General features: G+C 40.4%; 1 protein-coding gene across 1 annotated transcript in view; it reads left to right on the top strand.

Moving 5' to 3' along the window:
• Nucleotides 1–25,964, top strand: part of ABHD3 (abhydrolase domain containing 3) — a 57,891-nt gene that overhangs the window by 18,625 nt on the left and 13,302 nt on the right. The window contains exon 5 of the mRNA XM_008580257.1: nucleotides 9,637–9,682. Within this exon, the coding sequence (XP_008578479.1) occupies nucleotides 9,637–9,682 (46 nt within the window). The remainder of the gene's footprint in view (nucleotides 1–9,636; nucleotides 9,683–25,964) is intronic.

Below are 25,964 nucleotides of genomic sequence, written 5' to 3'. Positions count from 1 at the left end.
TGCGTTAGGAAGGACCAGGTTTGGTTGCAAGTGACACAGAACTCAAAATAACAGTGTCTTAAACAAGATAAAAGTTTATTTTTCTCTCATGTAAAAATCCAAAAAGGTTAGCCAGGCAAAGGCAAGGTGGGTAGAAAAAAAAGAAAGAAAAGTCCAAGAAGGTGTACCATGGCTTGATGCTTCAGCCCTATTGATTATATTCTCATTCTAACATCCAAGAAGGGTTTAAAAAAAGAGAGTAGAAAGTTCCCCAGCTTCCTTTAAGGATGCCTCCTGCAGTTGTGTACACCACTTTTGCTTATATAACATTGGCCTGCTCTTAGCTGCAAGGGAAGCTTGAAAAATACATCTTTCATTTGGGCAGCCAAGTACCAACTAAAATTGGGGTTCTGTTACTAAGGAAGAATGGAAGGATGGATATTGGGAGATAACTGGCAGCCTCTGCCACTGACTGTTCAAAGAGTTGGAAGTACCAGGACTCTAGAATATCAAAAGAACCAGGAGGGACATGTTATGGAGGGAATGAGGAGGTCAGCAGTGTCAGATGCAACTGAAAGGGCAAGGAGAATGAGGACAGATAAAGCAAATTTGCAAAGATTACAGAAGGGCAATGAGAAAGGAAGCCACACCTCTGGGGGTTAAGTTGACCTCAGCAGATGGGAGCAGGAGGGGATCCCACATTTGGTAAGTTTGACAGAGAAAGGGAAGAAACAAGAGAGCTGTTAGAAGAGGGCAAAAGGATCAATTGAGGGATTTTTTCAAAATTGTAGACTTTTGTGTTTCAAGAAATTTCTTACCCTCTTGCCACATTTTTTTTTTTAACTTCTTAGAGAAAGCACTGATTTTTTAAGTGGTTTGGCAAGATCAAAATTCTTTATTCTTCACTGCAGAGCCCACCTATTGAGAGCAAGGATGCCATTATCCATTGTGTATCTTTCTGAGAGAGATTCAAAGTGGGAGATGATTTTAAAGTGGTTAAAATTTGACTGCTTTAAAATGTTTATGTACTTTAAATTTGGTGTTTGAGCCTAATAATTTTTTACTTAGGGGAGGCAGCAGCAATGGATACTGTAGGTTTAGAAGACATTTAGCTTTTCCTGCAGTGCTAGAGGTGCCCTAGGGAGTCATCTGCAGATTTCCTGAGGGAGAAGAGATGGGGGAGGCTGAACTAAGGCAAATAATTCAGTGAAACAAAAGGTTGAGTTCTGACTACCTCCCCCAATCTAAAGCAGTTTAACTCATTTTTTTGTTTTTAACATCACTTTTTAAAATTTGGGGAATAAAACAGTTAACTGATTATTCATGAGACTAGCTAGATAAAGTAATGCGTATTAGAAATCACTGAATGAAGGGTTTAGCTTATTTAATGGTATTCTAAAAAATGTTATGGTGGATACTGATAAGTGGTCCCGTTCTCTAGGGAACTAACTGTTAGATATTCTGCTATAAAATAATATCTTGATTAACAAACTTTCAGGGACAAAGCTCTTTTTATCAGAGTTGCATGCCCTCAAAGGGTACTCTATGTTCAGAGCACCCATCTTCTTTGGAAAAAGAGACTTGAATGTTACTAGCTTAGATAGTGCCAAGCAGCATAGTGAGATGGTTAAATGGATTCCTGAGTCAGCTCTGCCTGGGTTCAGATTCCAACTCTGTCACACACTACCTTTGTATCTACAGACAAATTATTTAATATCTCTGCACCTCAGTTTTCTCATCTAATGATACCTACACCTCATAGGATTGTGAGGATTGCATGTAATGTATATAAAGATTGTCGACTAGTACCTGGCCCATAACAAACATTTAAAAAGTATTAGCTATGAAACCATAAGGGGTGAATCAGGGCCATTTTCTGACTTAGGGAATTAACCTCATTCTTCTAGTCTGGTCAGATGGAAATGAGGTACTTACTGCGTAGACCCTATTACCGGGAGGAAAAGAGAGCCCAGAGACAGCAGTGTGCCTGGCCAGGCAACAGGTGGTCCAGGGAAAAGGAAGGACATGCCTGTGAAGGTAGAGTGGCTACTGGAATCTACACCATCCTGTAATACTTGTACATGTCTCTGACTCTGTTTTAGCTAGTAAAGTTTTCAGCAGTGACCTATGACACTGGAACAACAGCTCCTGTTGAGTACTATAAATGTACTTTTGTTATTAAATAGGGTTTTTTGTCAACTAATTCAACCAGATATTTAGTTCACAAAATCTACGAAAATGCCAAAGAGACCCAGCTAGAATTCAAATGAGTAAATTAAATATGAGAACATCAGAAAGCAGCTGAGTAAATTTTAGGATCAGAGCTAGTGGAGGGGAGGGGAAAGGATTCCAATAAAATAGTATAAGAGATCACTGAAAGAGAATTCTTGATACTAGTTGTATATTACGGTTTTCAGCTTCCTCACGTTAAGACTACCTTATCTCTTTTCCCTTGTGGCCACTGGTTTTGAAATATTGTGCCTGGGGCTTTGCCATTTAGCTCAGTTGGTTAGAGCACATCCTTGTAACACCAGGGTCAGTCAGGGGTTCAGATACATCTACTGGCCAGCTGCCCCCCCCCAAAAGGCAATGAAATATTATACCTAAAAAAATAAACTGCATTAATTAAATATTAACTTGCTGGATTTTTTCTTTTTTTAATTAATAGGGTCACTTAGAACTTATGATCAGCAAGAGATAACCAGAATTGCCGCTTAGGTTTTCTACAATTAAATTTAGCTTTGTTGAGTGCCTGCCACATGATTATCCTCAAACTGGGTGCTGTACATAGGTTATTTTATGTAATATGTACCCAGTTCCAAGATACATATTATTAACCATTTTACCAACCAAAAAGCAGAACTACAGTGTTAGTAATTTGACCAAAATTAAACAGCTAGTGTGTGACAGGGTTAAGATTCAACTGTACAGCCTTACTGCAGATACATGTATGATTTCTGTTAGGCATTTTGAAATGTTGATAGTTCTTGAAGACTCTTCTTTACTACTCTTTTATACCCTTGGATGTCTCAGGCTCTTAGTTTGGGAACAACCCTCTCCTCAAATCCCATGATTGTTGCCTACCAGGATAACATATATCTGTAGTATCACTGAGACTCAGTTTTATCAGGGAAATTCAAGACATGACAGGCAAACAAGTAATGTTTCCTACACATGGAATAGATTTTGTAGGGAAAGAGGTGAAACAAGAGATAATGAGATTCCTGAATTATGAATTGACTTTCACTGTTCTCCATTACCATGGGATAAGCATGAGTTGGGTGTGTAATACAGTAGGTAATATACTCTTAATTATTGTGTTTGATTTCTGAAGCTTTACATTCTAGAAAAAGGTATGTGAATTATGCTAATTTGTTTTACTACCTTTATGACTTTAGTAAGGTTGGAAATATTCAGGTATTTCTTGAAAAGAATGTATGTTTTGCCGTAGTTGGATGTAGTGTTAAATACATGTAAATTAGGTTAGTATAGTTGATAGTGTTATTCAAACTATTTATATCTTTACTGATTTTTTGTTTCATTGATAGAAGGGTGTTAAAATCAATATATACTGATTGTGGGTTTTCTATTTCTCCATTTAATTCTGTTAATTTTTGCTTCATGTATATGGAAGCTCTGTTATTAGTCACATACACATTTATGATAGTTAGTTTTCCTATTAATTAACTCTTTTATCACTATGAAATGTCCTTCTTAATCTCTGGTCATGAAGTATACTTTACCTAATATTATTGTAGCCACTCCAGCCTTCTTTTGCTTACTGTTTTCATGGAATATCTTTTTTCGTATTTTAACTTTCAATACATTTGTGTCTTTATATTTAAAGTGTATTTCTTGGGCCGGCCCGGTGGTGCACTGGAGAGTGCGCCGCTTGGGAGCGCAGAGGCGCTCCCGCCGAGGGTTCGGATCCCATGTGGAGACCGGTTCCCACTCACTGGCTGAGCGCGGTGCAGGTGCAACACCGAGGGTTGCGATCCCTTCGCTGGTCCCCGGTACAGGCGCGACACTGAGGGTTGTGATCCCGTTACCAGTCAGTAAAAAAGGGAAAAAAAAATAATAATAAAATAAAATAAAGTGTATTTCTTGTAGATAGTATATAGTTGGGGCTTGCTTTTTTTTCCAGTCTGACAATCTCCACCTTTTAATTGGAGTTTTTAGTCCATTTACATTTGATGTAATTATCAATATGATGGTTATAAAGTATACCATTCTATTACTTGTTTTCTGGGGTTTTTAGTTCCCTATTATGCTTCCCCCTTTCTTTCTCTTTTTAAAAAAATATTACATCTATTTTGGGGTTTTTTGGCAGCTGGCCAGTACAGGGATTGAACCCTGGACTTTGGTGTTATCAATACCACATTCTACCCAACTGAGCTAACCAGCCATCCCATCTTTTTCTTTTTTTGGCTGCTGGCCAGTACAGGGAATCAAACGCTGCTCCTTGGTGCTATCAGCACCTCTTTCTCTTTTGAATCATAAGTTTATGTCTTTTGTATCAAATTTGAAAATATTTGGCCATTATTTCTTTGAATATTTTTCCCAATTCTCTTTATCTTCTCCTTCTGGGAACATAATTACTTGTATTTATATTTTTTGATATTGTTCCATAGATTACTGAGGTTTTTTTTTTTTTTTTTTTAACCTTTTTTTCCTCTCTTATCCTTAGATTGGAGCTTCAATTTGCAAATCCAGTGCTTTTTTGTTTATTTCAGATATTGTATTTTTCTGTTTTAGAATTTCCATTTTTAATAGGTTCTATTCTTCTGCTGAGATTTCCTATTTTTTTATTCTTTACAAGCTTTTTTCTTTTTCTTTATATCCTTATAATAGCTGCTTTAAATCTTCATCTGCTAATTGTAACATCTGGACCATCTCAGGATCAGTTATGTTATCTCTTGAATATAGGTCATGTTTTCCTGTTTCTTCATGGTCTAGTAATTTTTTGTTATGATATGGACAGTTGAAATGACCTATTATAGAGACTGTGGATTCTGTTATATTTTTCCAAAGAGTATTGATTTTCATTTGTTTTATTAGACAGATAACTTGACTAAACTCAAACTTCAAAGTCTGTCTTCTCTGTGATAAATGGCAGTTGAAGTCTCTGTCTAGATATTTTTAGGCTTAAATGGGCTTCTTGGAGTCTGTCTCACTTACATGTATGTATAGATGAGGGGTCAGCCAGAGATTTGGGCCCAGTTTTTATCCAGAATTTAGGGCTCTTCCTCTGTGTCTCCTTTCTGAGATTTCCCCCTTCATTTTCCGACTGCTACAGTTGCATCAAACTCTGTTTTATAGTTTTTCAAGCCTGTGAATCTGAGCATTTCTATCTGACTTTTAGCTGTCATTGAAAAATACCAACTATTACCTCTCCTCAGGCAAAATAAAATAAAATAAAATAAAAAGCTGTAAAAATAGAAAACTTACCAAATGACATTTTCTCCTTCCTAGTGTCAAGTGTCAACTCTCGTTCAGTTTCTGCCTGCTTTTTTTTTTTGGGGGGGGGGGGGTGGTCTCATGTTTTGTTAAGAATTTATAGTTATTATTCAATTGAAGATTTGGCATGATAGGATCTCCCCTGACATTACAGGAAACAACCTCCGTGTCGTCTTTTCTTAATCTGGCTTTCAGAACCTTAGGCCTGTTTTGGTCCTGAACTATTTTCCCATCCTTATTTTCCATTATTCTTCCCTATGTAGCCATGTCTCAACTAAGGTGATTTAGAACGTTTTATATATTCATACCTTACCTCTTTGCTCTCATTGTTCTCTTCATAATATATCCCACACTTCCCGTCTGCTGAAATCTTTGCCACTTTTCAGTGAAGCCTTTCCTAATCAATTTTGCCCATCCTGACCTAATAGGGATTTATTATCTATACCACTCATTGGATATCTAATCCTATACTGCCTTGTGATGTCATTTTTCTTGTAATCACTCAGCTGAAAATATGGTGCATGTCATTTCCATCTAACTAGATTGTACTCTCCTTGAGGCCAGGAACCTTCCATTGTTATTCTGTTTCTCTACTACAGGCTCTAACTCAATCTTTAGTTCAATAAATATTCTGTTTAATGAGTTTGTGAATGAGTGAAGGAGTCATTGCCATGTTAATATTCATGTAAAGTGCTTAGAAAATGTTCCGGCACATATTAAACACTACTACATGTTTTCTGATGTTATTATTATCTGAAATCAATCTAGTATGACTAGCTGATCCTGACTATTCCTCTCACTTCACCCTTTGATTATTATTTTTATTCTTAGACTCAAAGACTTGAAGGATCTTAGAAGTGGAAAATATTTAAGGTTGTCTGATAAGACTTCTTTATCTTACAGATTTGTTAGCTAAGCCTAGAGATGTACTCTATTCCCATGCAATTCTTACTGCTTTTCTTAGGTGCCCAAGCTCAGAGTCTGTTCCTACTCATGTGGTAGGAAAGACCACAACATGTGATCTAGTAGATCCCTGGGCTTGAGCAGATTCAAGGCTCTCTGGTCCATCTCACTGTAAGAGTGGTTCTTAACCAACGGTCAGTTTTTTCCCCCAGGAACATTTGACAATGTCTGGAGACATCACTTTTTTTTTTTTTTTTTTTTGGTGTCTGGATGGTACAGAGATCTGAACCCTTGATCTTGGTATTACCAGCACCACACTCCACCAAGTGAGCTAACCTGCCGCCCATGGAGACATTTTTGATTGTCTTGGGCAGGTTCTATTGGCTTCTAATCAGTAGAGGCCAGAGATGCTGCTGCTCATCTGATAATGCAAAGGATAGCTGTAATACAAAGAATTATTTGGTCTGAGATATTCATAGTGCTGAAGATTGAGAAACCCTGTGTTATAGGTAGTCTCTGAATTTTATTTAACCTTCATTACAGGAGATGCACCTGCTTCCCTGATTAACAGGTTCTGTTGTCACAGAAAAAGTTCTTATACGAGATTTATTCTTTTATATTTCTTCTCTTTATTTATATTTTCCTTGTTTGAAAAGAAATTTTTTTTTTTTTTTAAAGATGACCGGTAGGGGGATCTTAACCTTTGACTTGGTGTTGTCAGCACCACACTCTCCCAAGTGAGCTAACCGGCCATCCCTATAATAGGGATCCGAACCCGTGGCCTTGGTGTTATCAGCACCACACTCTCTCAAGTGAGCCACAGGCTGGCCCTGAAAAGAAAATTTAAATAGTTAAAATATGTAGGAAAAATAAGTTTTGCATAACAGTTTTCCTCATATACACACCCTTTAAAATGGTTTGGGGTAAATTGGAAAAATGATTTGGAGAGAGTTATTATAGAAGTAAGCAAAGGCTTGGAATTGTAGTTGCACAACCAGCTCTTTCAGTTTTATATATAAAGTTCCCTGATGACTGTCAAGGTAGAAAAGGGGTTAAATGAAAGAAGCTGGTTGCTTATCACAGCTGGAATGGGAGACAAGGGCAGAGTGGCAGCCCTCATTCCACCTTATCTATCTCTCTGCCCCAAGTCCAAGGCTACAAGTACACAATGATGACTGCTCCTGGTCGAACATTGTCAGGAACAGAGGCTTATGGAGAGTTCAGTGCAGTTCCTCCTCTAGCAAGAAATACCAGAGTATCCATGTTTCAAAGTTGCCTGAAGGAAAGTGCAAATGTCCCAGTCTGCAGTTTAGCAGAAAATCCCAGATGTATTGGCTGCTTTTTCATGAGTTTGCAGATCATCATTTTCTTTCTCCTTACTAGTTCTGTTGCCTTCTCTCAGTGGCAGTCACATGGTGACATCTTGCTCCAGAAACTATTTTAATCCTTACTTAATGTTTATATTCTAAAAGTGGTTCTTTTTTGAATGACTAAGAGCTTCAAGGTTCAAGATCACAATCACCTTTAGCACTGACTCCTGTGTGACTTAGGTGCTTATGCAAATAAATACAAGTGGCCAACTTAAATTTTCTTTACATCTAGTCTGTCTTGCCATTCTTTTTAGCAAAAAAGTAAGAGTAACTGAGCCTACTCTAACTTTTCTGCATGTATTTATAATGTATTTAAGATTTCTTTGTAAAACCAAGGTCAAGGGTTTGGATCCCCTTACCAACCAGCTGCCAAAAAAAAAAAAAAAAAAATTAAAAAAGGGAAAAAATAAAGGAAAAAAAAGTAAAGATTTTTCTTAGATGAGTCAATAGAAGTAGTATTTCTAGCTTTTTCTCAAATTGTATAACCAAGATTTTCAAACATTTCTCATCTTTTAGTTGGGCCTAATAAAATTTTCTATATGACTTTTCAGATGCAAGAAAGAATTCTGTTGCCAAAACATATCCTGAATACCACATTGAATGGAGGTGATGTGCCTTGAAATCTAGCCCGTCTGAGAGAAGAGTTATAGTGTGTATTCTGTAGGGCAGTCAGTTCATTGTGCTTAGAACATGTTCAATGGTCAACAGTAACCTGAAGGAAGGGAAATTTTAAATGGCCTCCATTGATTGGATAAGTAAACAAACAAAATGAATTTTAATCGAGATGAAAATAGACTCAGTAAATGAATGAGAACCTTTGCAGACACAAGTCAGGATTTTGTCCTAGGAGGGCAAAAAATACATGTCTGGGATTATGGCTGATAAAGTTAAATGAGAGTTAAATATTTTGAATACAGAATAACTTTTTAAAGCTAGCGTGACACTACAACTACCACTGCTACTAATAGCTAACTTGCATTGAATACTTGCCTTGAACCAACATTGATCTAGGCCCTTTACATTACTCATTTACCCAGGAGATACAAACAGGATCATAGGAAACACAAGGTAATCTTTCCTCCACGAGGTCAACTGAACACCAGGCAGGAGTATAGTGTGGGACCCATCCTACCAGCTCAGGTGCCAGGCTCCTTGCAGCTTTACCTGTGGTAATGTTTTTACCTCTTGTAATATTCCAGTCGCAGTGTTTGCTGAGCCTTGAGGGAACAGGAGCTATTTCTTAGAATATAAATAGATACTTCTGGGCTGGCCGGTTAGCTGAGTTGGTTAGAGTACAGTGCTGATAACACCAAGGTCAAGGGTTCAGATCCCCATACCTGTCAGCCAACCCTCCCCCCAAAAAAGATACTTTTTAGTGTTACAAATACATACATTTTTTTCTTTATTTGAAGCAAAAACATTTAAACTAGAATTGTTTTAATAACACTTATTGGAGCCCACATATATGCATAGGAAAAAGTTACAAAAATGCTGCTCTTGGAGCCGGCCCGTGGCTCACTTGGGAGAGTGTGGTGCTGGTAACACCAAGGCCACGGGTTCGGATCCCTATATAGGGATGGCCAGTTAGCTTACTTGGGAGAGCGTGGTGCTGACAACACCAACTCAAGGGTTAAGATCACCTTACTGGTCATCTTTTTAAAAATAAAAAAATGCTGCTCTTTTGGCAGGAAAAATTAACGTTATTTCAATATACACTTTTCTAATTTGAACTCACATGTTGAATTTAGAGAACAGGAATTGTATTTTAGTGCATTTAGATGAAGCTGTCAAACATTGTCATGTCTGTAGAACAGATTTTTTAAATCTTTTAGTGCTCTAAATCAGTGTCAGTAAGATAATTTTAATATTATATCGTGAGCAAAAAATCATGTGTACAAATAACAAAAATTATTTTCCTGGTTTTTAGATGTGTGGTTTTTAACAACAGAGGAGTGGCGGGGGAGAATCTCTTGGTAAGTAAATTTAAATGTCAATGGTCTTAATTTTTCAAAGAATCATTTCCAGTTTTATAACAAAAACAAGCATATTCTTTTTATTTAAAAAACTTTTGTTTATGTAAGCAATACAAGTTTATTGTAGAAAAATACAGATAAGCAAAAAAAAAAAAAAAAAAGGAAATTTACAAGACCCATAATTACACAGTTGGGGAAATCCCCTTAGTCTATGTTCATTCAGATCTTATATGTAAATAAAATATATGTAATATATTTCTATTTTTATAATAATTAAGATTCTATTTTATAAATTAACTTACTTATATTTTATTTATATAATAAATATATTTTAACATCAATATACTTACCTATATCATTTTTCCTTATGACTTTTTTTTGGCAGCTGGCCAGTACAGGGATTGAACCCTATACCTTCCTGTTATCAGCACCGTGCTCTAACCAACTGGCGTAACCGGCCAGCCCTAGTCTACATCATTTTTAATGCACATTTTCTTTAAAAGTTAACTAGTGGGCCGGCCCAGTGGCGCACTGCTACAGTGCGCCGCTTGGGAGCGCAGCGGCGCTCCTGCCAAGTGTTCGGATCCCACATACAGACCGGTTCCCGCTCACTGGCTGAGCGAGGTGTGGGAGCAGCACCGAGGGTTCGTAGCTCCGAGGGTTGCAATTCTGTTGCCGGTCCTGGTCCGGTACGGGCGCAACACTGAGGGTTGCAATCCGTTGCCGGACACGAAAAAAGACAAAAAGGAAAAAAAAAAAAAGTTAACTAGTATAAAACAAATTAACTAGTGATGTTTTTTTTTTCCACTTATGAAAAGAAATTTACTTTTATCTTGAAACAGATTAACTGTGTGTATTTTTTATGCTTATTTGCCTGCCAAAGTTTACATAGAGGAAATGTTATTTAAACTTTTTAAATTTAAATTGGGGTTCTTTTTTTTTTTTTAACTCCTAGCTTTTGCTAGGATAGAAGTTCTTCCATCTCTTAGAAAATCATCATTCTATCTGATGTTTAAACCTGTGAACTGGAATGAGAAATACTACAAATGCTGAAATTTCCTTGAAGCTTTTTAACTTTTAGTCCTTCACCATTTCAACAGGTCAAAGGCAATTCTACCAGAATTGAAGAAAACTTTTTTTTTGAGTCACTGATAGAGAATGACATTAAGATTATACATAATTATGTCATGCTGGAAATCAAAATTTATAGTCATGTCACAAATGTCAGCACTTTATGAGAACTTGGGAATAAAGGAGCTCTTGCTCTTGCTTTACAGTGATTTAGGCGGTGGAAGGAGTCAAAATCAATACGATTTCAAAAGCAAAAGTTATAAAATGTTTATGGCTTTACTCAAATGCCTCATAATAAATAGTTAGATATGGAAGTTCACTTTTCCTTATTTATTCCAGCCCTTTAGGAATCTTGTTGACAGATAGTAGTCTAAAAGGAAAGACTTGAATTTGTCACTGTGGCCTGGGCCCAAGGAAGTCATTTTGAGCAGCTCTTGTCTGCTGTGCATTCTTCTAGGTGCTTCCAGGACACAAAGATGGGGAAGACATGGTCTGAGGCTCTCAAGGAAATATTAGGCTGCAAAGCAGAGTTTGTTAGGTCTCATAAAGTGAGGAACAGAGATCTGTTCATTCAGCAAAGCTGTGGTTGTGCCTATTATATCAGCACTGTGCAAGACAATAGGGCAGGTTGTCTACACATTAATGAGAAACAACCCTAGTCCTTAGGAGGTCATACTTGAGTTGTGGGAGAGAGTCAAGTACATAAAAATACACCCAATACAGTGCTAAGTGTAACCATAGAAAGATTTCTTAAGGTTATAAAGCACAAAGGGCAGGAGTAACTAACTGTGTGGGGCAGGTGGGAGAACTTCATAGCGGAGGTAACATTTGAGTTGGATCTTGAAGGATGTGGTTTTGGACCTCCAGAAAAGGAGATAGAAGGGCTCTCTCAGCCTAAAGAGCAAGGTATTAGACAGCGTGGAATAGCAACTACTTACGTGCGGCTAGATAATGGTGATGATAATTTTATATTTATTGAGTACTTACAACGTATCAGTTGTGTCTTTTCATACTTAATGCTAAGCAATAGAGACAACTAAATGATTTAGGTAAGTATAGCCACCATCATCCCCATTTTCATGAGACACAAGTAAGAACTTACCCCAGCCAAGAAATGGCTGACTTAGACCACTCAGGTGGTCTGACTGTGTAATTGTGTCCTTGACCATTATGCTATATGCCCTCTTACCATTCAGGAAGTTCTAGAGGGCTAGATTTCTTCCAAAAGGGTAGGGACAGATTTTGAAGAATTGTGTAGAATCCTGAGAACCTATTATCGAGCCACTGACATTTTGAAGCAGGGGCATAATTTGATCATGTTTATGTTTTAGAAAGAAAACATGGCAGTGGTGTGCAGAAAAGAGTTGGAGGGAGAGGAAGCTGGAGGCTGGAGACCAGTTAGAAAGTGATTACTACAAACCTACCCAGAGTTTGGAGTTTGAAAGCAAATGTAGCGGGGATAAAGAACAGAGAATAAAAATCAGTGGTAGTCATGGGGCAGAAAGAACAGTGTATTGTAAGAAGTGAAGAGAGGGGAGTCAAGTAACATTTGTAGCTTGGCTGGCTCATAAAAGGTGGTAATATTTGCTGAAATAGGAAATTTAGGAGAATTTACAAGATTTTGGTGTGATAAAGATAAATTCTGTTTTAGATGTTTAGGGTGTTTAAGATTTTCCAGGTGGAAATTTCTAGTAAACAGTTGAATATACTGGACTGGCCTCAGGAAAGATGTGCAGGCTATAGAGAGAGACTAGAGTTATCAGTGCACAGGTAGAAGTGGGCACCAAGGAGTGGCTGAGATTACTTAGGGAGAATTTGTAGAGTAAAAGGGGAGAGGTCTATGGATAGAAATTTAGAAAACAACAAACAGGAAGGGAGAAAAGGAGGAGGATACTTAAAAAACAGTTTATCCGGGCCGGCCCGGTGGCGCACTGGATAGTGCGCCCCTTGGGAAGCGCGGCGGCGCTCCCGCCCGAGGGTTCGGATCCCACATACAGACCGGTTCCCGCTCACTGGCTGAGCGAGGCGCGGGAGCAACGCCGAGGGTTGCAATCCCGTTGCCGGTCCCCGGTCCGGTACGGGGGCAACACTGAGGGTTGCGATCCGTTGCCGGACACGGAAAAAGACAAAAAAAAAAAAACAGTTTATCCTTAGCATTTGAAGTTGATTGGAAATTTACTTTGAAAGAATACGGCAATCCAGTAATTTTCACTCGTACACTTTAATTGGATTTTTGAAAAATCTCCAAGAACACTGAATGCTTACGAAGGGATAGTATATAAACTTTCTCTTTTCTTTTTCGTTTTTCTTTTTTTTTTAAGAATTCATTGAGTTCTATGCAAGAGGATAGAATAGCTTGGTATCTGCATTTTTACAATGTGTGGGTTAAATTCTGATGAACTGTTACCCCCATCTCATATCTATATCAAAAAGGCTAATGCAAACTAGGCTATTGAGCTACAGTCTGGCAAGCAGCTTGGGTGTCTATAGGAGAAAGTAGCTCGGATTCAGTAGGGAGCCCAAAATTCAAGCTCTTTCTTACCACTAACCAGCCAAGTGACAGAGGACAAGTCAAATAACCTTTCTGTGGCTCATTTTCTTATCTGGAAAATGATAATCATGTACACATGCCACCTCACAAGGATGTTTGAAGTTCATATGGAATAATGAATATGAAAATATCTTGTAAAATAAAGCTTTTTATAATCCAAGGCATAATTGCTATTATATTAGCTCATTAGAACAAGAATACAACAAGTATATTTTACTTATAATTAGTTTGCTCCCTTAAATTTTTTTTTAATAGTTGTTATAAAAGGATGTAATTATAATTACATTTTACATCCTTTTATAACAACTATTATACATTATACATGCTTCTTTTTTTCTTAAGTTGGATCACAAAAATTAGATGCCAATATTGATTAGAGCTAACATTGATATTTGTTCCCACGATAATTCTTCTTTCTGTCTTAGAGCTATGAACAATTACTGTTTCAGACTAGAGGAACTCTTATGTGTATTTATACCTCACCTTGTTCCAGAAACGATTTAATGTGGCTCCAACGCAGAGTAAATAAGACCTTAGGGTTGGCATAAAAAGGAACAAAAGATGAATCAGCAAAGATCAGACAGGAAGGAACTGTCTCTATCTGAAATTAACCTAAAAGAGCTAGCAAAGGTGAAATGGGGTTGGCCTGTGGCTCACTTGGGAGAGTGCGGTGCTGATAACATCAAGACCATGGGTTTGGATCCCTATATAGGGATGGCCGGTTAGCTCACTTGGGAGAGCGTGGGGCTGACAACACCAAGTCAAGGGTTAAGATCCCCTTACCGGTCATCTTTTTTTTTTTAAAGGTGAAATGGAATTTAGGGTAAGCAGTTCTCCTAGGAGTGGAAGAAGTGCAGAAGTAGAGAGTTTGTTGAAATATGTTGGAGATGTACTTAGAATTTCTAGGGATTACTATGACTCCTACAAAGGAGAATAAGGAAGTAGAAATTTTTTACCATCATATTGCCCTCATTTCTAATTAGTCATTGCAGGATTGAGGGAGAGCCAAAGGCCTTTCTCACTAGGACATGAGAAAGCCTGAACCTTGGCTTCCTGGAGCTATTTGCTGTAGGAGACAGGTAGCCCCACCCTCTGTAGACTGAACCTCAGATATTCCTGCAGGGTTCTGAGAGCCCTCAGAGTAGATGGGATCTTTTCTTATGCCTGAAGATTGGTTTTCAAGGATAAGAATCCAGAATCCAAGTTATCCACAAACTCACTAATATTATTCATTACTTCATAAACTTAGTTTAGGAATGATAATTTACAAAGAACTCAGCTAAAATTGAGTTTGTTGAAAGCTACATTATTTTTGGTTATAGGGTTGTACCAATTTCTGTGTCCCTAGGCTCAACAAGAAAAACCTCTTAGCCACTTTAGAAAACAGTCTGGCAGTTCCTCAAAAAGTTAGATATAGAGTTACTGTGTAACCCAGCAATCCACTGTAAGAGAAATGAAAATATAAGTTCTCACAAATACTTGTACACAAATATTTATAGCAGCATTATTTATAATGGCCCAGACATCGATGAACAGATGAATGGATAAACAAAATGGGGTATGTCCATAGTCACATACTATTCCACATTAAAAAGGAATGCAGTCCTGATGCATGCTGAAACATGGATGAACCTTAAAAGCATTATACCAAGTGAAAGAAGCCACTCACAGTAGGTCATGTATTGTATGATTCCATTTATATGAAATATTCAGCATAGGCAAGTCTACAGAGACAGAAAGTAGATTAGTGGTTGCCTATGGCTGGGGTCAGGGTGACTGCTAATGGTAGGGGGTTTCTTTGGGGATGATGAATGTGTTCTAAAATTATGGTGGTGGTGGCTGCACAACTCTGAATGTACTAAAAACCATTGACTTGCATATTTTAAGTGGGTGAATTGTATGTATGTGAATTATATCTCATAAAGCTGTTAAAAAAAAAAGCCTACCTCAGGCACTTTCTAGTTCAGATTAGAGCTGGTTCAGCAGGTAAGGGAAGGCTGAAGCAGCACTGCTGCAAGTGTGGACAGGGGACAGCTTCCACTCCTCACACCATGTGATACCAGTCCCTGGCAGAAGGAGGGGCTGTGATAGAGTGTAAACCAGTGAATGAACTATAGAAACATACAGGCGAACGGCGACTACCAGAGGCTAGAGTGGGTGGTGTAGGGAGATGTTGGTCAAAGGATACAAAATTTCAGCTACCTACAAGGAATAAGTTCAAGAGGTCTATTGTACAACATGGTGACTATAGTTAGTAACAATGAATCGCATACTTGAAAATCGTTAGGGGAGTAGATTTTAAGTGTTCTTGCCATCAAAAATAAGTATATGAGGTAATGCATATCTTCAAGAGTTCTATTTAGCCATTCTACAATATACATATTTCAAAACATCATATTGTACTTGATAAATATATACAATTTTTGTCAATTTAAAAAACTAATTTTAAGGGCTTCCGGTCAAGATGGTGGAATAGACGGTCCCCATCATCACTCTCTGCCACAAATCAACCAATTTACAACTGTTAAAAAGCAAACACAGCCAAGATGGGGCCACTAGAGCTCAGGGGAAGAAGAGGAAAGACCTATGGAGTTATGAAGGCAGGAGAAGCCACAATGAGAGAAAGAAAGGATTGCTCCCATCATTTCTAGCCCCATCCTCTTCAAGACTGGATCTGATGAGCACATGGAGCAAGAGCTGGCAAAAGCCACAGCTGTGCCCTTTGGATGAAGTTGCTTGGGGGTGGCAGGGGAGAAGAGGGCCTTTGTGGCCTTTGGGCCAGCAAGACCAGTAACAGGGTTCCCAGGGACGCACACAGGAGCGAGGAGCCAGAACAACTGAGAAAAGAAGCCACTCAGAGGCCAGTGAGTCATTGAAAGGGACCAGTGCATGGCCCATCCCATAGGAAATGTTTGGAATATGGGTGGTGGGGTAGACAGCCCACCAGGGGAACATTGGGGCACAGCATGGACAGTTGATCTGCCCCCCAATCAGCACAGGACCACTCAGAGGAAACTGGTCAGGAACACAGGTCTGCAGGTGGTGCAGTTTGCTGAAAAGTCTCAGGCACAGACCAGAGTTTCTGCACAGCCCAGGTGCGCCAGACCTCAAAAGACCCAGAAGTATGGGGCCGGCCCGTGGCTCACTCGGGAGAGTGTGGTGCTGATAACACCAAGGCCCCGGGTTCGGATCCCACATAGGGATGGCCGGTTCACTCACTGGCTGAGTGTGGTGCTGACAACACCAAGTCAAGGGTTAAGATCCCCTTACTGGTCATCTTTAAAAAAAAAAAAGAAAAGAAAAGACCCAGAAGTACATACAAGGTGAACAATTAAAGCCTGAGCTGCACAAAAAGCCTTCCCCAGGGAATCAGCAGCAGAGTAGAAATTTAGCTCAACTACAGGGCCCAAGTGCTTGTCCATAGGAAGTTCCCCCATTTTAGAAGTAAGCAAAGGACAAATTAGTTCAAGTGCAGAGTTTAAGTGGTGGGAATAGCAAATAATCCAACATGGATCTGAAAGAAAAAAAAAATACCCACATACCAAAGACAAAGTTTGATATTAACTAGTAAAGGTCTCATATTACCAAGGAACACCTATAAAACCTAGAAAGACCAGAATCCCCCTGGGCTCCCAAGCCAGGGAGGGGGTAAGGCTGGGGGCCTGAGCCATGCCCCCCTGACATCTGCAACCAGCCCAACCATGACCACTAAACCACCACATGAAGTGCCCTGGGCTCCTGAGTCAGGGTGGTGGGGGACCAAGAGCCCCAGCCACGTCCCCCCAACACCCACAACCAGCCCAGTGATGAATGCCAAGCTGCCACCAGAAACACCCTGGGCTCCTGAGCTGGTGTGGTGGGACGTGAAGGGCTTCAGCCACACCACCCTAACAGCTGCAACCAGGCCAGTGATGACTGCTGAGCCACCACTGGAACCTTCCTTGGTCTCCCAAGCTGGGGTGGCAAGGAACCAAGGGCTTCAACCACACCCCCTTGATATCTGCATCCAGCCCAGCAATGATCGAGCCACTGCAGGAAGCGCCCTGGTCTCCCCTGCAGGAATGAAGGGAGTACCACAGGCTTCCACCATGCCCCCTCCTTCCTCCTGCCACCATATTTCTTTTCCCCTTCTCTTCTCCCTCTCCCCCTCACCTGCTCTGCAACCACATCTTAGAATGTAAAAAAATATATTAATAATAAACTTTAAAAAAAATAAATTTTTTTTTTCTTTTAAAGAAGACCAGTAAGGGAATCTCAACCCTCAGCTTGGTGTTGTCAGCACCACGCTCAGCCAGTGAGCTAACCGGCCATCCCTGTATTGGATCTGAACCCATGGCCTTGGTGTTATCAGCACCGCACTCTCCTGAGTGAGCCACAGGCTGGCTCTAAAAAATAACTTTTTAGGGGCCGGCCCGGTGGTGCACTGCTACAGTGCGCCGCTTGGGAGCGCGGCGGCGCTCCCGCCGAGGGTTCGGATCCCACATACAGACCGATTCCTGCTCACTGGCTGAGCGAAGTGCGGGCGCAGCACCGAGGGTTGCGATCCCGTTGCCGGTCCGGTCCGGTCCGGGCACGACACTGAGGGTTGCGATCCGTTGCCGGACACGAAAAAAGACAAAGGAAAAAATAAAATAAAAATAAAAATTAAAAATAATTTTTTAAAAAGAATGGTTAGCATTTTTTTAAAAAAAGTATGTCAGGGGTTCTGATCCCCATAGCAGCCAACCACTCACCCAAAATAAATAAGTGGATACATTAAAATACCTTTAAAAAAAACCAAAACAATAACAAAAAACAACTTCAGTTCCCCACACACTGCTTGGCAAAGCTGGCTGCTTTTGTGCTCGTCAGCAGTACTCATGTTAGAAGCAGCATGCCGACTTACATTCTGAAGCCAGCACCTTATCTCATCCTGGACTTGTACTTTGCATGGCTCTGCCTCAGAGGTCCTCAAATCCTAAAACTTTGTTTTATAGATGAGGACACCTGGAAATGTGGGGTGATTGACCTGAGGTCAGAAAGCTGTTTAACGGCTTTAGGGCAAGAGTTCAGGCTCTCCAGTCTAGTGTCCTAACCTTTCAATATTGGCTTTCCCTCAAGTCAGGCGGAAAATTGGAGGGGGAGGCAGGGTAGAGGTAAAGAGTGTGTTCAGAGAGAGGGTTCTCCTCTCAATCTCAGATTTTTGGGGGGTGGTTACGAACTCAGAAAAAAAAAGAAGAAAAAGGCTCAGATCTAAAGAAAGCTGCTTTTGTTTCCTACTAAGCTTCTTCACCTTAGCTTTTCCAGGGAAGCTAACAGGGTAGGAGGGACTTAGAGCTTTCTCCCTAATGAGCTGTTTTCTGAAGGAGGCTAGGCTCTCCAAGCTAACAGGGTAGGAGGGACTTAGAGCTTTCTCCCTAATGAGCTGTTTTCTGAAGGAGGCATTCAGAAAGGATTAAGGGACCTCCCTCATGGCCTGAGGGAGGAGGAGGACAGAAGGCAGGCCAGCCAGGGCACAATTCAGCTGCCAAACTTGTGCCTTCAGGTACTCCCTTTCCCACATCCATTACCTCCCTGCTTAACACCATTGTGCCCCACCCACTCTGCCCTTTCCTAAGTGCTCCCAAAATAACCTTTCCCTCCTCCCATTACCTCCATCTGAACCGCTGTGGAAGGTTGATCTCAGCCAGATATGGGTGTGAATGCATTTAATACTGGAAAATTTTCTCCTAACATTGGCAAGTCCAGTTCAGTAATATCAACTGTTATAAGTGGTGGGTACACAAATGATTGTACAATGGCTATATTTTAAATTTTTTCAAAATAAAAGAAAAAATGTTTAATTAATTGAAGAGTTTTATAAATAATAATTTAATAGCTAGCTACTATTTATTGAATGTTTAATATGTGACAAGAGATCCTATAAGGTATGAGATGTTTGGGCATATTTCCCCACACACTGCAAGGAATCCAAAGGATTCGGTCCCTTGTAGAACTAGATTTCCCTTCTCCTAAGTCAGTCTAGATAGGTTTTATCATTGTCATCTCAGCCTCCTCCTCTCTTGGCTCAGCTCTCACCCTGTTTCTTTGTTCTCTTAGAACAGTGGCTCTCAACCCTGGCTGTACGTTAGAATCCTCTAGAAAACTTCGAAAAATACCAATCCCTGAACTCCATCCCCCAGAGATTCTGATTTTTTGGTCTTAAGTAGAGTCCAGGTGTCTAATTTTTTTTAAACCCTCTTGGGTGAGTTTAATGTGCAGATGGCCAAAAATCCCTGCAGGCTGATGAATCATCTTCCGGGTGGCAGCCTCCCTGACCCAGGCGAGCCACATCCAGCCCCAAACCCAGCCAGGGAATAGCATGAGATTTGCCTCTTAGAAGCCTGGACTGACTTCTGTCTGCCTGGCTGACCTGCTCTAAGCCACAAGCAAAAACTCATTTATTGGTGTAGCTTGTATGGCATGATTGCATGAGTATGTGCCGTGGTCATCTGGAACACTAATCTGCATAGGCCACCTTGGCCTCAGAGTTGGCCAGGATATTTCATGGGGCCCTTTGTTGTGTGGTTAGTTATTTTTTAAAAATTAAGGACTGGCCGGTTAGCTCGGTTGGTTAGAGTGTGGTGTTACAACACCAAGGTCAAGGTTTCTGGTCCCCATACTGGCCAGCTGCCAAAAAAAAAAAAAAAAAAAATTAGCGAACTCCCAGGCAAATTTGGACACAGTAATTTTATATGTCTATCAGTGACTAGGTGAAATGACTGTTCATTAAATTGCTGGTTTATTTATATGCACATACTTCTTTTCTCTGACTTCTCGTTTAATGAACTTTATTCCAAATGAATTTATATTCCAAAATCAAGGTCAATTTGGGCAGTTCACTAAGTACTGGACAGGGGTTGGGTAGAATGAAAAGAAACAAATCACACTGTAGAGATCAATTAAAGAGCATAATTAGTCCTATTAAAGGATTACTCCTTTTGGGGGAGTGGGGCACATCCATACAAGAATCACAAAGTTCATTTAAATAGGGCCGGCCCGGTGGCGCACTGCTACAGTGCGCCGCTTGGGAGCGCGGCGGCGCTCCCGCCGAGGGTTTGGATCCCACATACAGACCGGCCGCTCACTGGCTGAGCGAGGTACGGGCGCGACACCGAGGGTTGCAATCCCGTTGCCGGTCCCGGTCCGGTACGGGCGCGACACTGAGGGTTGCGATCCGTTGCCGGTCACGAAAAAAAGACAAAAAGGAAAAAAAAAAAAAAAAAGTTCATTTAAATAGGGCCGGCCCGGTGGCGCACTGCTACAGCGCGCCGCTTGGGAGCGCGGCGGCGCTCCCGCCGAGGGTTTGGATCCCACATACAGACCGGCCGCTCACTGGCTGAGCGAGGTACGGGCGCGACACCGAGGGTTGCAATCCCGTTGCCGGTCCCGGTCCGGTACGGGCGCGACACTGAGGGTTGCGATCCGTTGCCGGTCACGAAAAAAAGACAAAAAGGAAAAAAAAAAAAAAAAGTTCATTTAAATAGCATCTAATCAAATATTTGAGCACAGATCATTAAATACTTGAGAGAGGAAGACTGTAAGATGAAATGTTCTAAATTCCTGATGATTATCAGACATTACAATAAAGTAAATGTGAAATTTAAATAATTTTTAAAAAGGCATTTGTGTATCTTTTTCAGTTTTCATTTCGCTGGACAGAAAACTAAAATCCTAGATGGCCTGGTTTTGTACTGAATGTTTGGTAACCCAGCCCTGGGAGAGAGAAGGATTCTCAGTTATGGCTTCTCCTGCAGATTAGCAAATTAATCTCCAACCAGAATAGCTAGGGAGAGTCAGGCTACCTGATTAACAGGGTGAATTATAAAAACTGTTTCTAGGCCAAAAAAAATTTTTTTTAATTACACAAACCTTTTTAATTAATTTTTAAAAAGCGTCTTCTAAATGCAGGGCAAGAAAATTCTCTTTCAGATTAGGAAGAAATAGGTTTGTCTACTTTTTAGAAGCCTTTAGTTAATTAAGAAGGGTAAATTAGATGAGTCCATAGGTAAATATAAAATATATATTTTATTCTTTTCCTATTATATATGAATAATTAGGAATTAATTATACATCATCATTTTCTTCAATGTTTTTTTGAAAACTAGCCTCTAGCAGCCGTTAAACAAATTACTGTCTTTGTTCTCTGACGATAGTTGCCATTGAACAGTTTGAACAATCTTGGTTTGTAATTATTGTCAAATTATTCTATCTAACTTATATTTATGTCCAAACATCTGCTGGAAGGTTATCTATCTTTGGGATTTTCCACATTTTTGGAGAATACCTTTCTCATCCTCCCCTAGGAGTTTTCACCACCCAGCTGTGTCCTGGAAGCATGGAAAAAAATAGGAATTACTGCAATAGGATAGTTGTAGATGGTTGTGTTAGTAGCCCTAATAACTAAAAATTAACTAAAGTCTGTTGTCTAAAAAGCTGCTAGTTATATCGTCAGGCCTGAAGACAGTTTTTGTAAAGCCTACCAATTCAATATGTTGTCCCATAAGTGTCTTTGCTGTGTATCCTGGGAGCATCCTTTCTTTAAAGGGACGCAAGTTCTGTAGACCCTGCTTGTTTCCTGTGGGGGTTCATCAAGTAGCGAGAAGTTGTGTGGTGGAACCACATGGTTTTGTGCATCAGCATCAGATCGTCTTACTTTCAGTCCTGTGGGTTCAATTTGACAAGTGTTACTGACTGTCAGAGAGGTAAGTAACATAGTAGTAGAAAGAGACTCACATGGGATAGTGAAGGAAGGGAGGCTGGACCAGGTACTTAGGGACAGAATTGTGTAAAGGCCATGAAGTCTTTGGCCATGAAAGGCCATGAAAGGAGCCAAGTATTACCTTTTGTTTCAAGGCACAATTTCTTTTTTTTGTGACCAGTAAGGTGATCGCAACCCTTGGCTCGGTGTGGTCCGCACCACGCTCAGCCAGTGAGTGCACCAGCCATCCCTATATAGGATCCAAACCCGTGGCCTCGGTGCTACCAGCGCTGCACTCTCCCGAGTGAGCCACGGGGCCGGCCCTTCAAGGCACAATTTCAACAGGCAAAGTTGACAGCGAAGAGTACCTGTCAGGCAAGAGAATAGACTGCATTGGTAGCCTGGCATGAAAGAGAACAGCGATACTACATTGGTCTGAATCTGTACATATGGAGAAATAGTGAATACAGAGCTGGAAAGGTTGATCAGCATCATATTGATTATGAAGAAAACCTCGGAGTTAAGCAGTTAAGAGGTTTTTGCAGCAGTCCAGGTGAAAGATAATAAGGCCTTGTAGCAGTGACAGTGCCATTCCTTACCCACTTGGCACTTACCATTCCCATGCATTCGGGCCTACCTGAGAGCTACCAACTACGAGTACCTGCCTCTCTGACTGAGGTCCTTCCCTAGGCACTGGAGCCTGCTGGACCTGTGCTCAGGGCAGACCAGAAGTGCAGGGGAGTTAAGGTCCTCCAGGAGCAGCCTTCAACCAGTGGCTTAAGGGAATTAGTGGGTAAATAACCCAGCTCACTTGTCACTTGGGTTGGGATCATTTTAAGCCATGTTCGAACGTCTCCTAGAGTGCCCCAAGGGGATGGAGTGCCAGTTGCCCACAGCTGTAAACTGCTTGACAACATTTTCTTCATTGACTTGCTGCTTTTCCTGATTCACTTTGCTACTCCCCTGCTGGTGCTTCCTGGTCTCATCTTCCAAGTGAACCAGGCCTTTACTAGAGTGGAAAGAAGAAGTTTCCTGTNGTCCTAACCTTTCAATATTGGCTTTCCCTCAAGTCAGGCGGAAAATTGGAGGGGGAGGCAGGGTAGAGGTAAAGAGTGTGTTCAGAGAGAGGGTTCTCCTCTCAATCTCAGATTTTTGGGGGGTGGTTACGAACTCAGAAAAAAAAAGAAGAAAAAGGCTCAGATCTAAAGAAAGCTGCTTTTGTTTCCTACTAAGCTTCTTCACCTTAGCTTTTCCAGGGAAGCTAACAGGGTAGGAGGGACTTAGAGCTTTCTCCCTAATGAGCTGTTTTCTGAAGGAGGCATTCAGAAAGGATTAAGGGACCTCCCTCATGGCCTGAGGGAGGAGGAGGACAGAAGGCAGGCCAGCCAGGGCACAATTCAGCTGCCAAACTTGTGCCTTCAGGTACTCCCTTTCCCACATCCATTACCTCCCTGCTTAACACCATTGTGCCCCACCCACTCTGCCCTTTCCTAAGTGCTCCCAAAATAACCTTTCCCTCCTCCCATTACCTCCATCTGAACCGCTGTGGAAGGTTGATCTCAGCCAGATATGGGTGTGAATGCATTTAATACTGGAAAATTTTCTCCTAACATTGGCAAGTCCAGTTCAGTAATATCAACTGTTATAAGTGGTGGGTACACAAATGATTGTACAATGGCTATATTTTAAATTTTTTCAAAATAAAAGAAAAAATGTTTAATTAATTGAAGAGTTTTATAAATAATAATTTAATAGCTAGCTACTATTTATTGAATGTTTAATATGTGACAAGAGATCCTATAAGGTATGAGATGTTTGGGCATATTTCCCCACACACTGCAAGGAATCCAAAGGATTCGGTCCCTTGTAGAACTAGATTTCCCTTCTCCTAAGTCAGTCTAGATAGGTTTTATCATTGTCATCTCAGCCTCCTCCTCTCTTGGCTCAGCTCTCACCCTGTTTCTTTGTTCTCTTAGAACAGTGGCTCTCAACCCTGGCTGTACGTTAGAATCCTCTAGAAAACTTCGAAAAATACCAATCCCTGAACTCCATCCCCCAGAGATTCTGATTTTTTGGTCTTAAGTAGAGTCCAGGTGTCTAATTTTTTTTAAACCCTCTTGGGTGAGTTTAATGTGCAGATGGCCAAAAATCCCTGCAGGCTGATGAATCATCTTCCGGGTGGCAGCCTCCCTGACCCAGGCGAGCCACATCCAGCCCCAAACCCAGCCAGGGAATAGCATGAGATTTGCCTCTTAGAAGCCTGGACTGACTTCTGTCTGCCTGGCTGACCTGCTCTAAGCCACAAGCAAAAACTCATTTATTGGTGTAGCTTGTATGGCATGATTGCATGAGTATGTGCCGTGGTCATCTGGAACACTAATCTGCATAGGCCACCTTGGCCTCAGAGTTGGCCAGGATATTTCATGGGGCCCTTTGTTGTGTGGTTAGTTATTTTTTAAAAATTAAGGACTGGCCGGTTAGCTCGGTTGGTTAGAGTGTGGTGTTACAACACCAAGGTCAAGGTTTCTGGTCCCCATACTGGCCAGCTGCCAAAAAAAAAAAAAAAAAAAATTAGCGAACTCCCAGGCAAATTTGGACACAGTAATTTTATATGTCTATCAGTGACTAGGTGAAATGACTGTTCATTAAATTGCTGGTTTATTTATATGCACATACTTCTTTTCTCTGACTTCTCGTTTAATGAACTTTATTCCAAATGAATTTATATTCCAAAATCAAGGTCAATTTGGGCAGTTCACTAAGTACTGGACAGGGGTTGGGTAGAATGAAAAGAAACAAATCACACTGTAGAGATCAATTAAAGAGCATAATTAGTCCTATTAAAGGATTACTCCTTTTGGGGGAGTGGGGCACATCCATACAAGAATCACAAAGTTCATTTAAATAGGGCCGGCCCGGTGGCGCACTGCTACAGTGCGCCGCTTGGGAGCGCGGCGGCGCTCCCGCCGAGGGTTTGGATCCCACATACAGACCGGCCGCTCACTGGCTGAGCGAGGTACGGGCGCGACACCGAGGGTTGCAATCCCGTTGCCGGTCCCGGTCCGGTACGGGCGCGACACTGAGGGTTGCGATCCGTTGCCGGTCACGAAAAAAAGACAAAAAGGAAAAAAAAAAAAAAAAGTTCATTTAAATAGCATCTAATCAAATATTTGAGCACAGATCATTAAATACTTGAGAGAGGAAGACTGTAAGATGAAATGTTCTAAATTCCTGATGATTATCAGACATTACAATAAAGTAAATGTGAAATTTAAATAATTTTTAAAAAGGCATTTGTGTATCTTTTTCAGTTTTCATTTCGCTGGACAGAAAACTAAAATCCTAGATGGCCTGGTTTTGTACTGAATGTTTGGTAACCCAGCCCTGGGAGAGAGAAGGATTCTCAGTTATGGCTTCTCCTGCAGATTAGCAAATTAATCTCCAACCAGAATAGCTAGGGAGAGTCAGGCTACCTGATTAACAGGGTGAATTATAAAAACTGTTTCTAGGCCAAAAAAAATTTTTTTTAATTACACAAACCTTTTTAATTAATTTTTAAAAAGCGTCTTCTAAATGCAGGGCAAGAAAATTCTCTTTCAGATTAGGAAGAAATAGGTTTGTCTACTTTTTAGAAGCCTTTAGTTAATTAAGAAGGGTAAATTAGATGAGTCCATAGGTAAATATAAAATATATATTTTATTCTTTTCCTATTATATATGAATAATTAGGAATTAATTATACATCATCATTTTCTTCAATGTTTTTTTGAAAACTAGCCTCTAGCAGCCGTTAAACAAATTACTGTCTTTGTTCTCTGACGATAGTTGCCATTGAACAGTTTGAACAATCTTGGTTTGTAATTATTGTCAAATTATTCTATCTAACTTATATTTATGTCCAAACATCTGCTGGAAGGTTATCTATCTTTGGGATTTTCCACA

This window comes from Galeopterus variegatus, unplaced genomic scaffold (genome assembly GCF_000696425.1).
Source record: "Galeopterus variegatus unplaced genomic scaffold, G_variegatus-3.0.2 Scaffold2052, whole genome shotgun sequence".
Lineage (NCBI taxonomy): Eukaryota > Metazoa > Chordata > Mammalia > Dermoptera > Cynocephalidae > Galeopterus > Galeopterus variegatus.
Note: the sequence above shows the minus strand (reverse complement) of the source record. Positions and strands in the feature narration are given on the sequence as shown.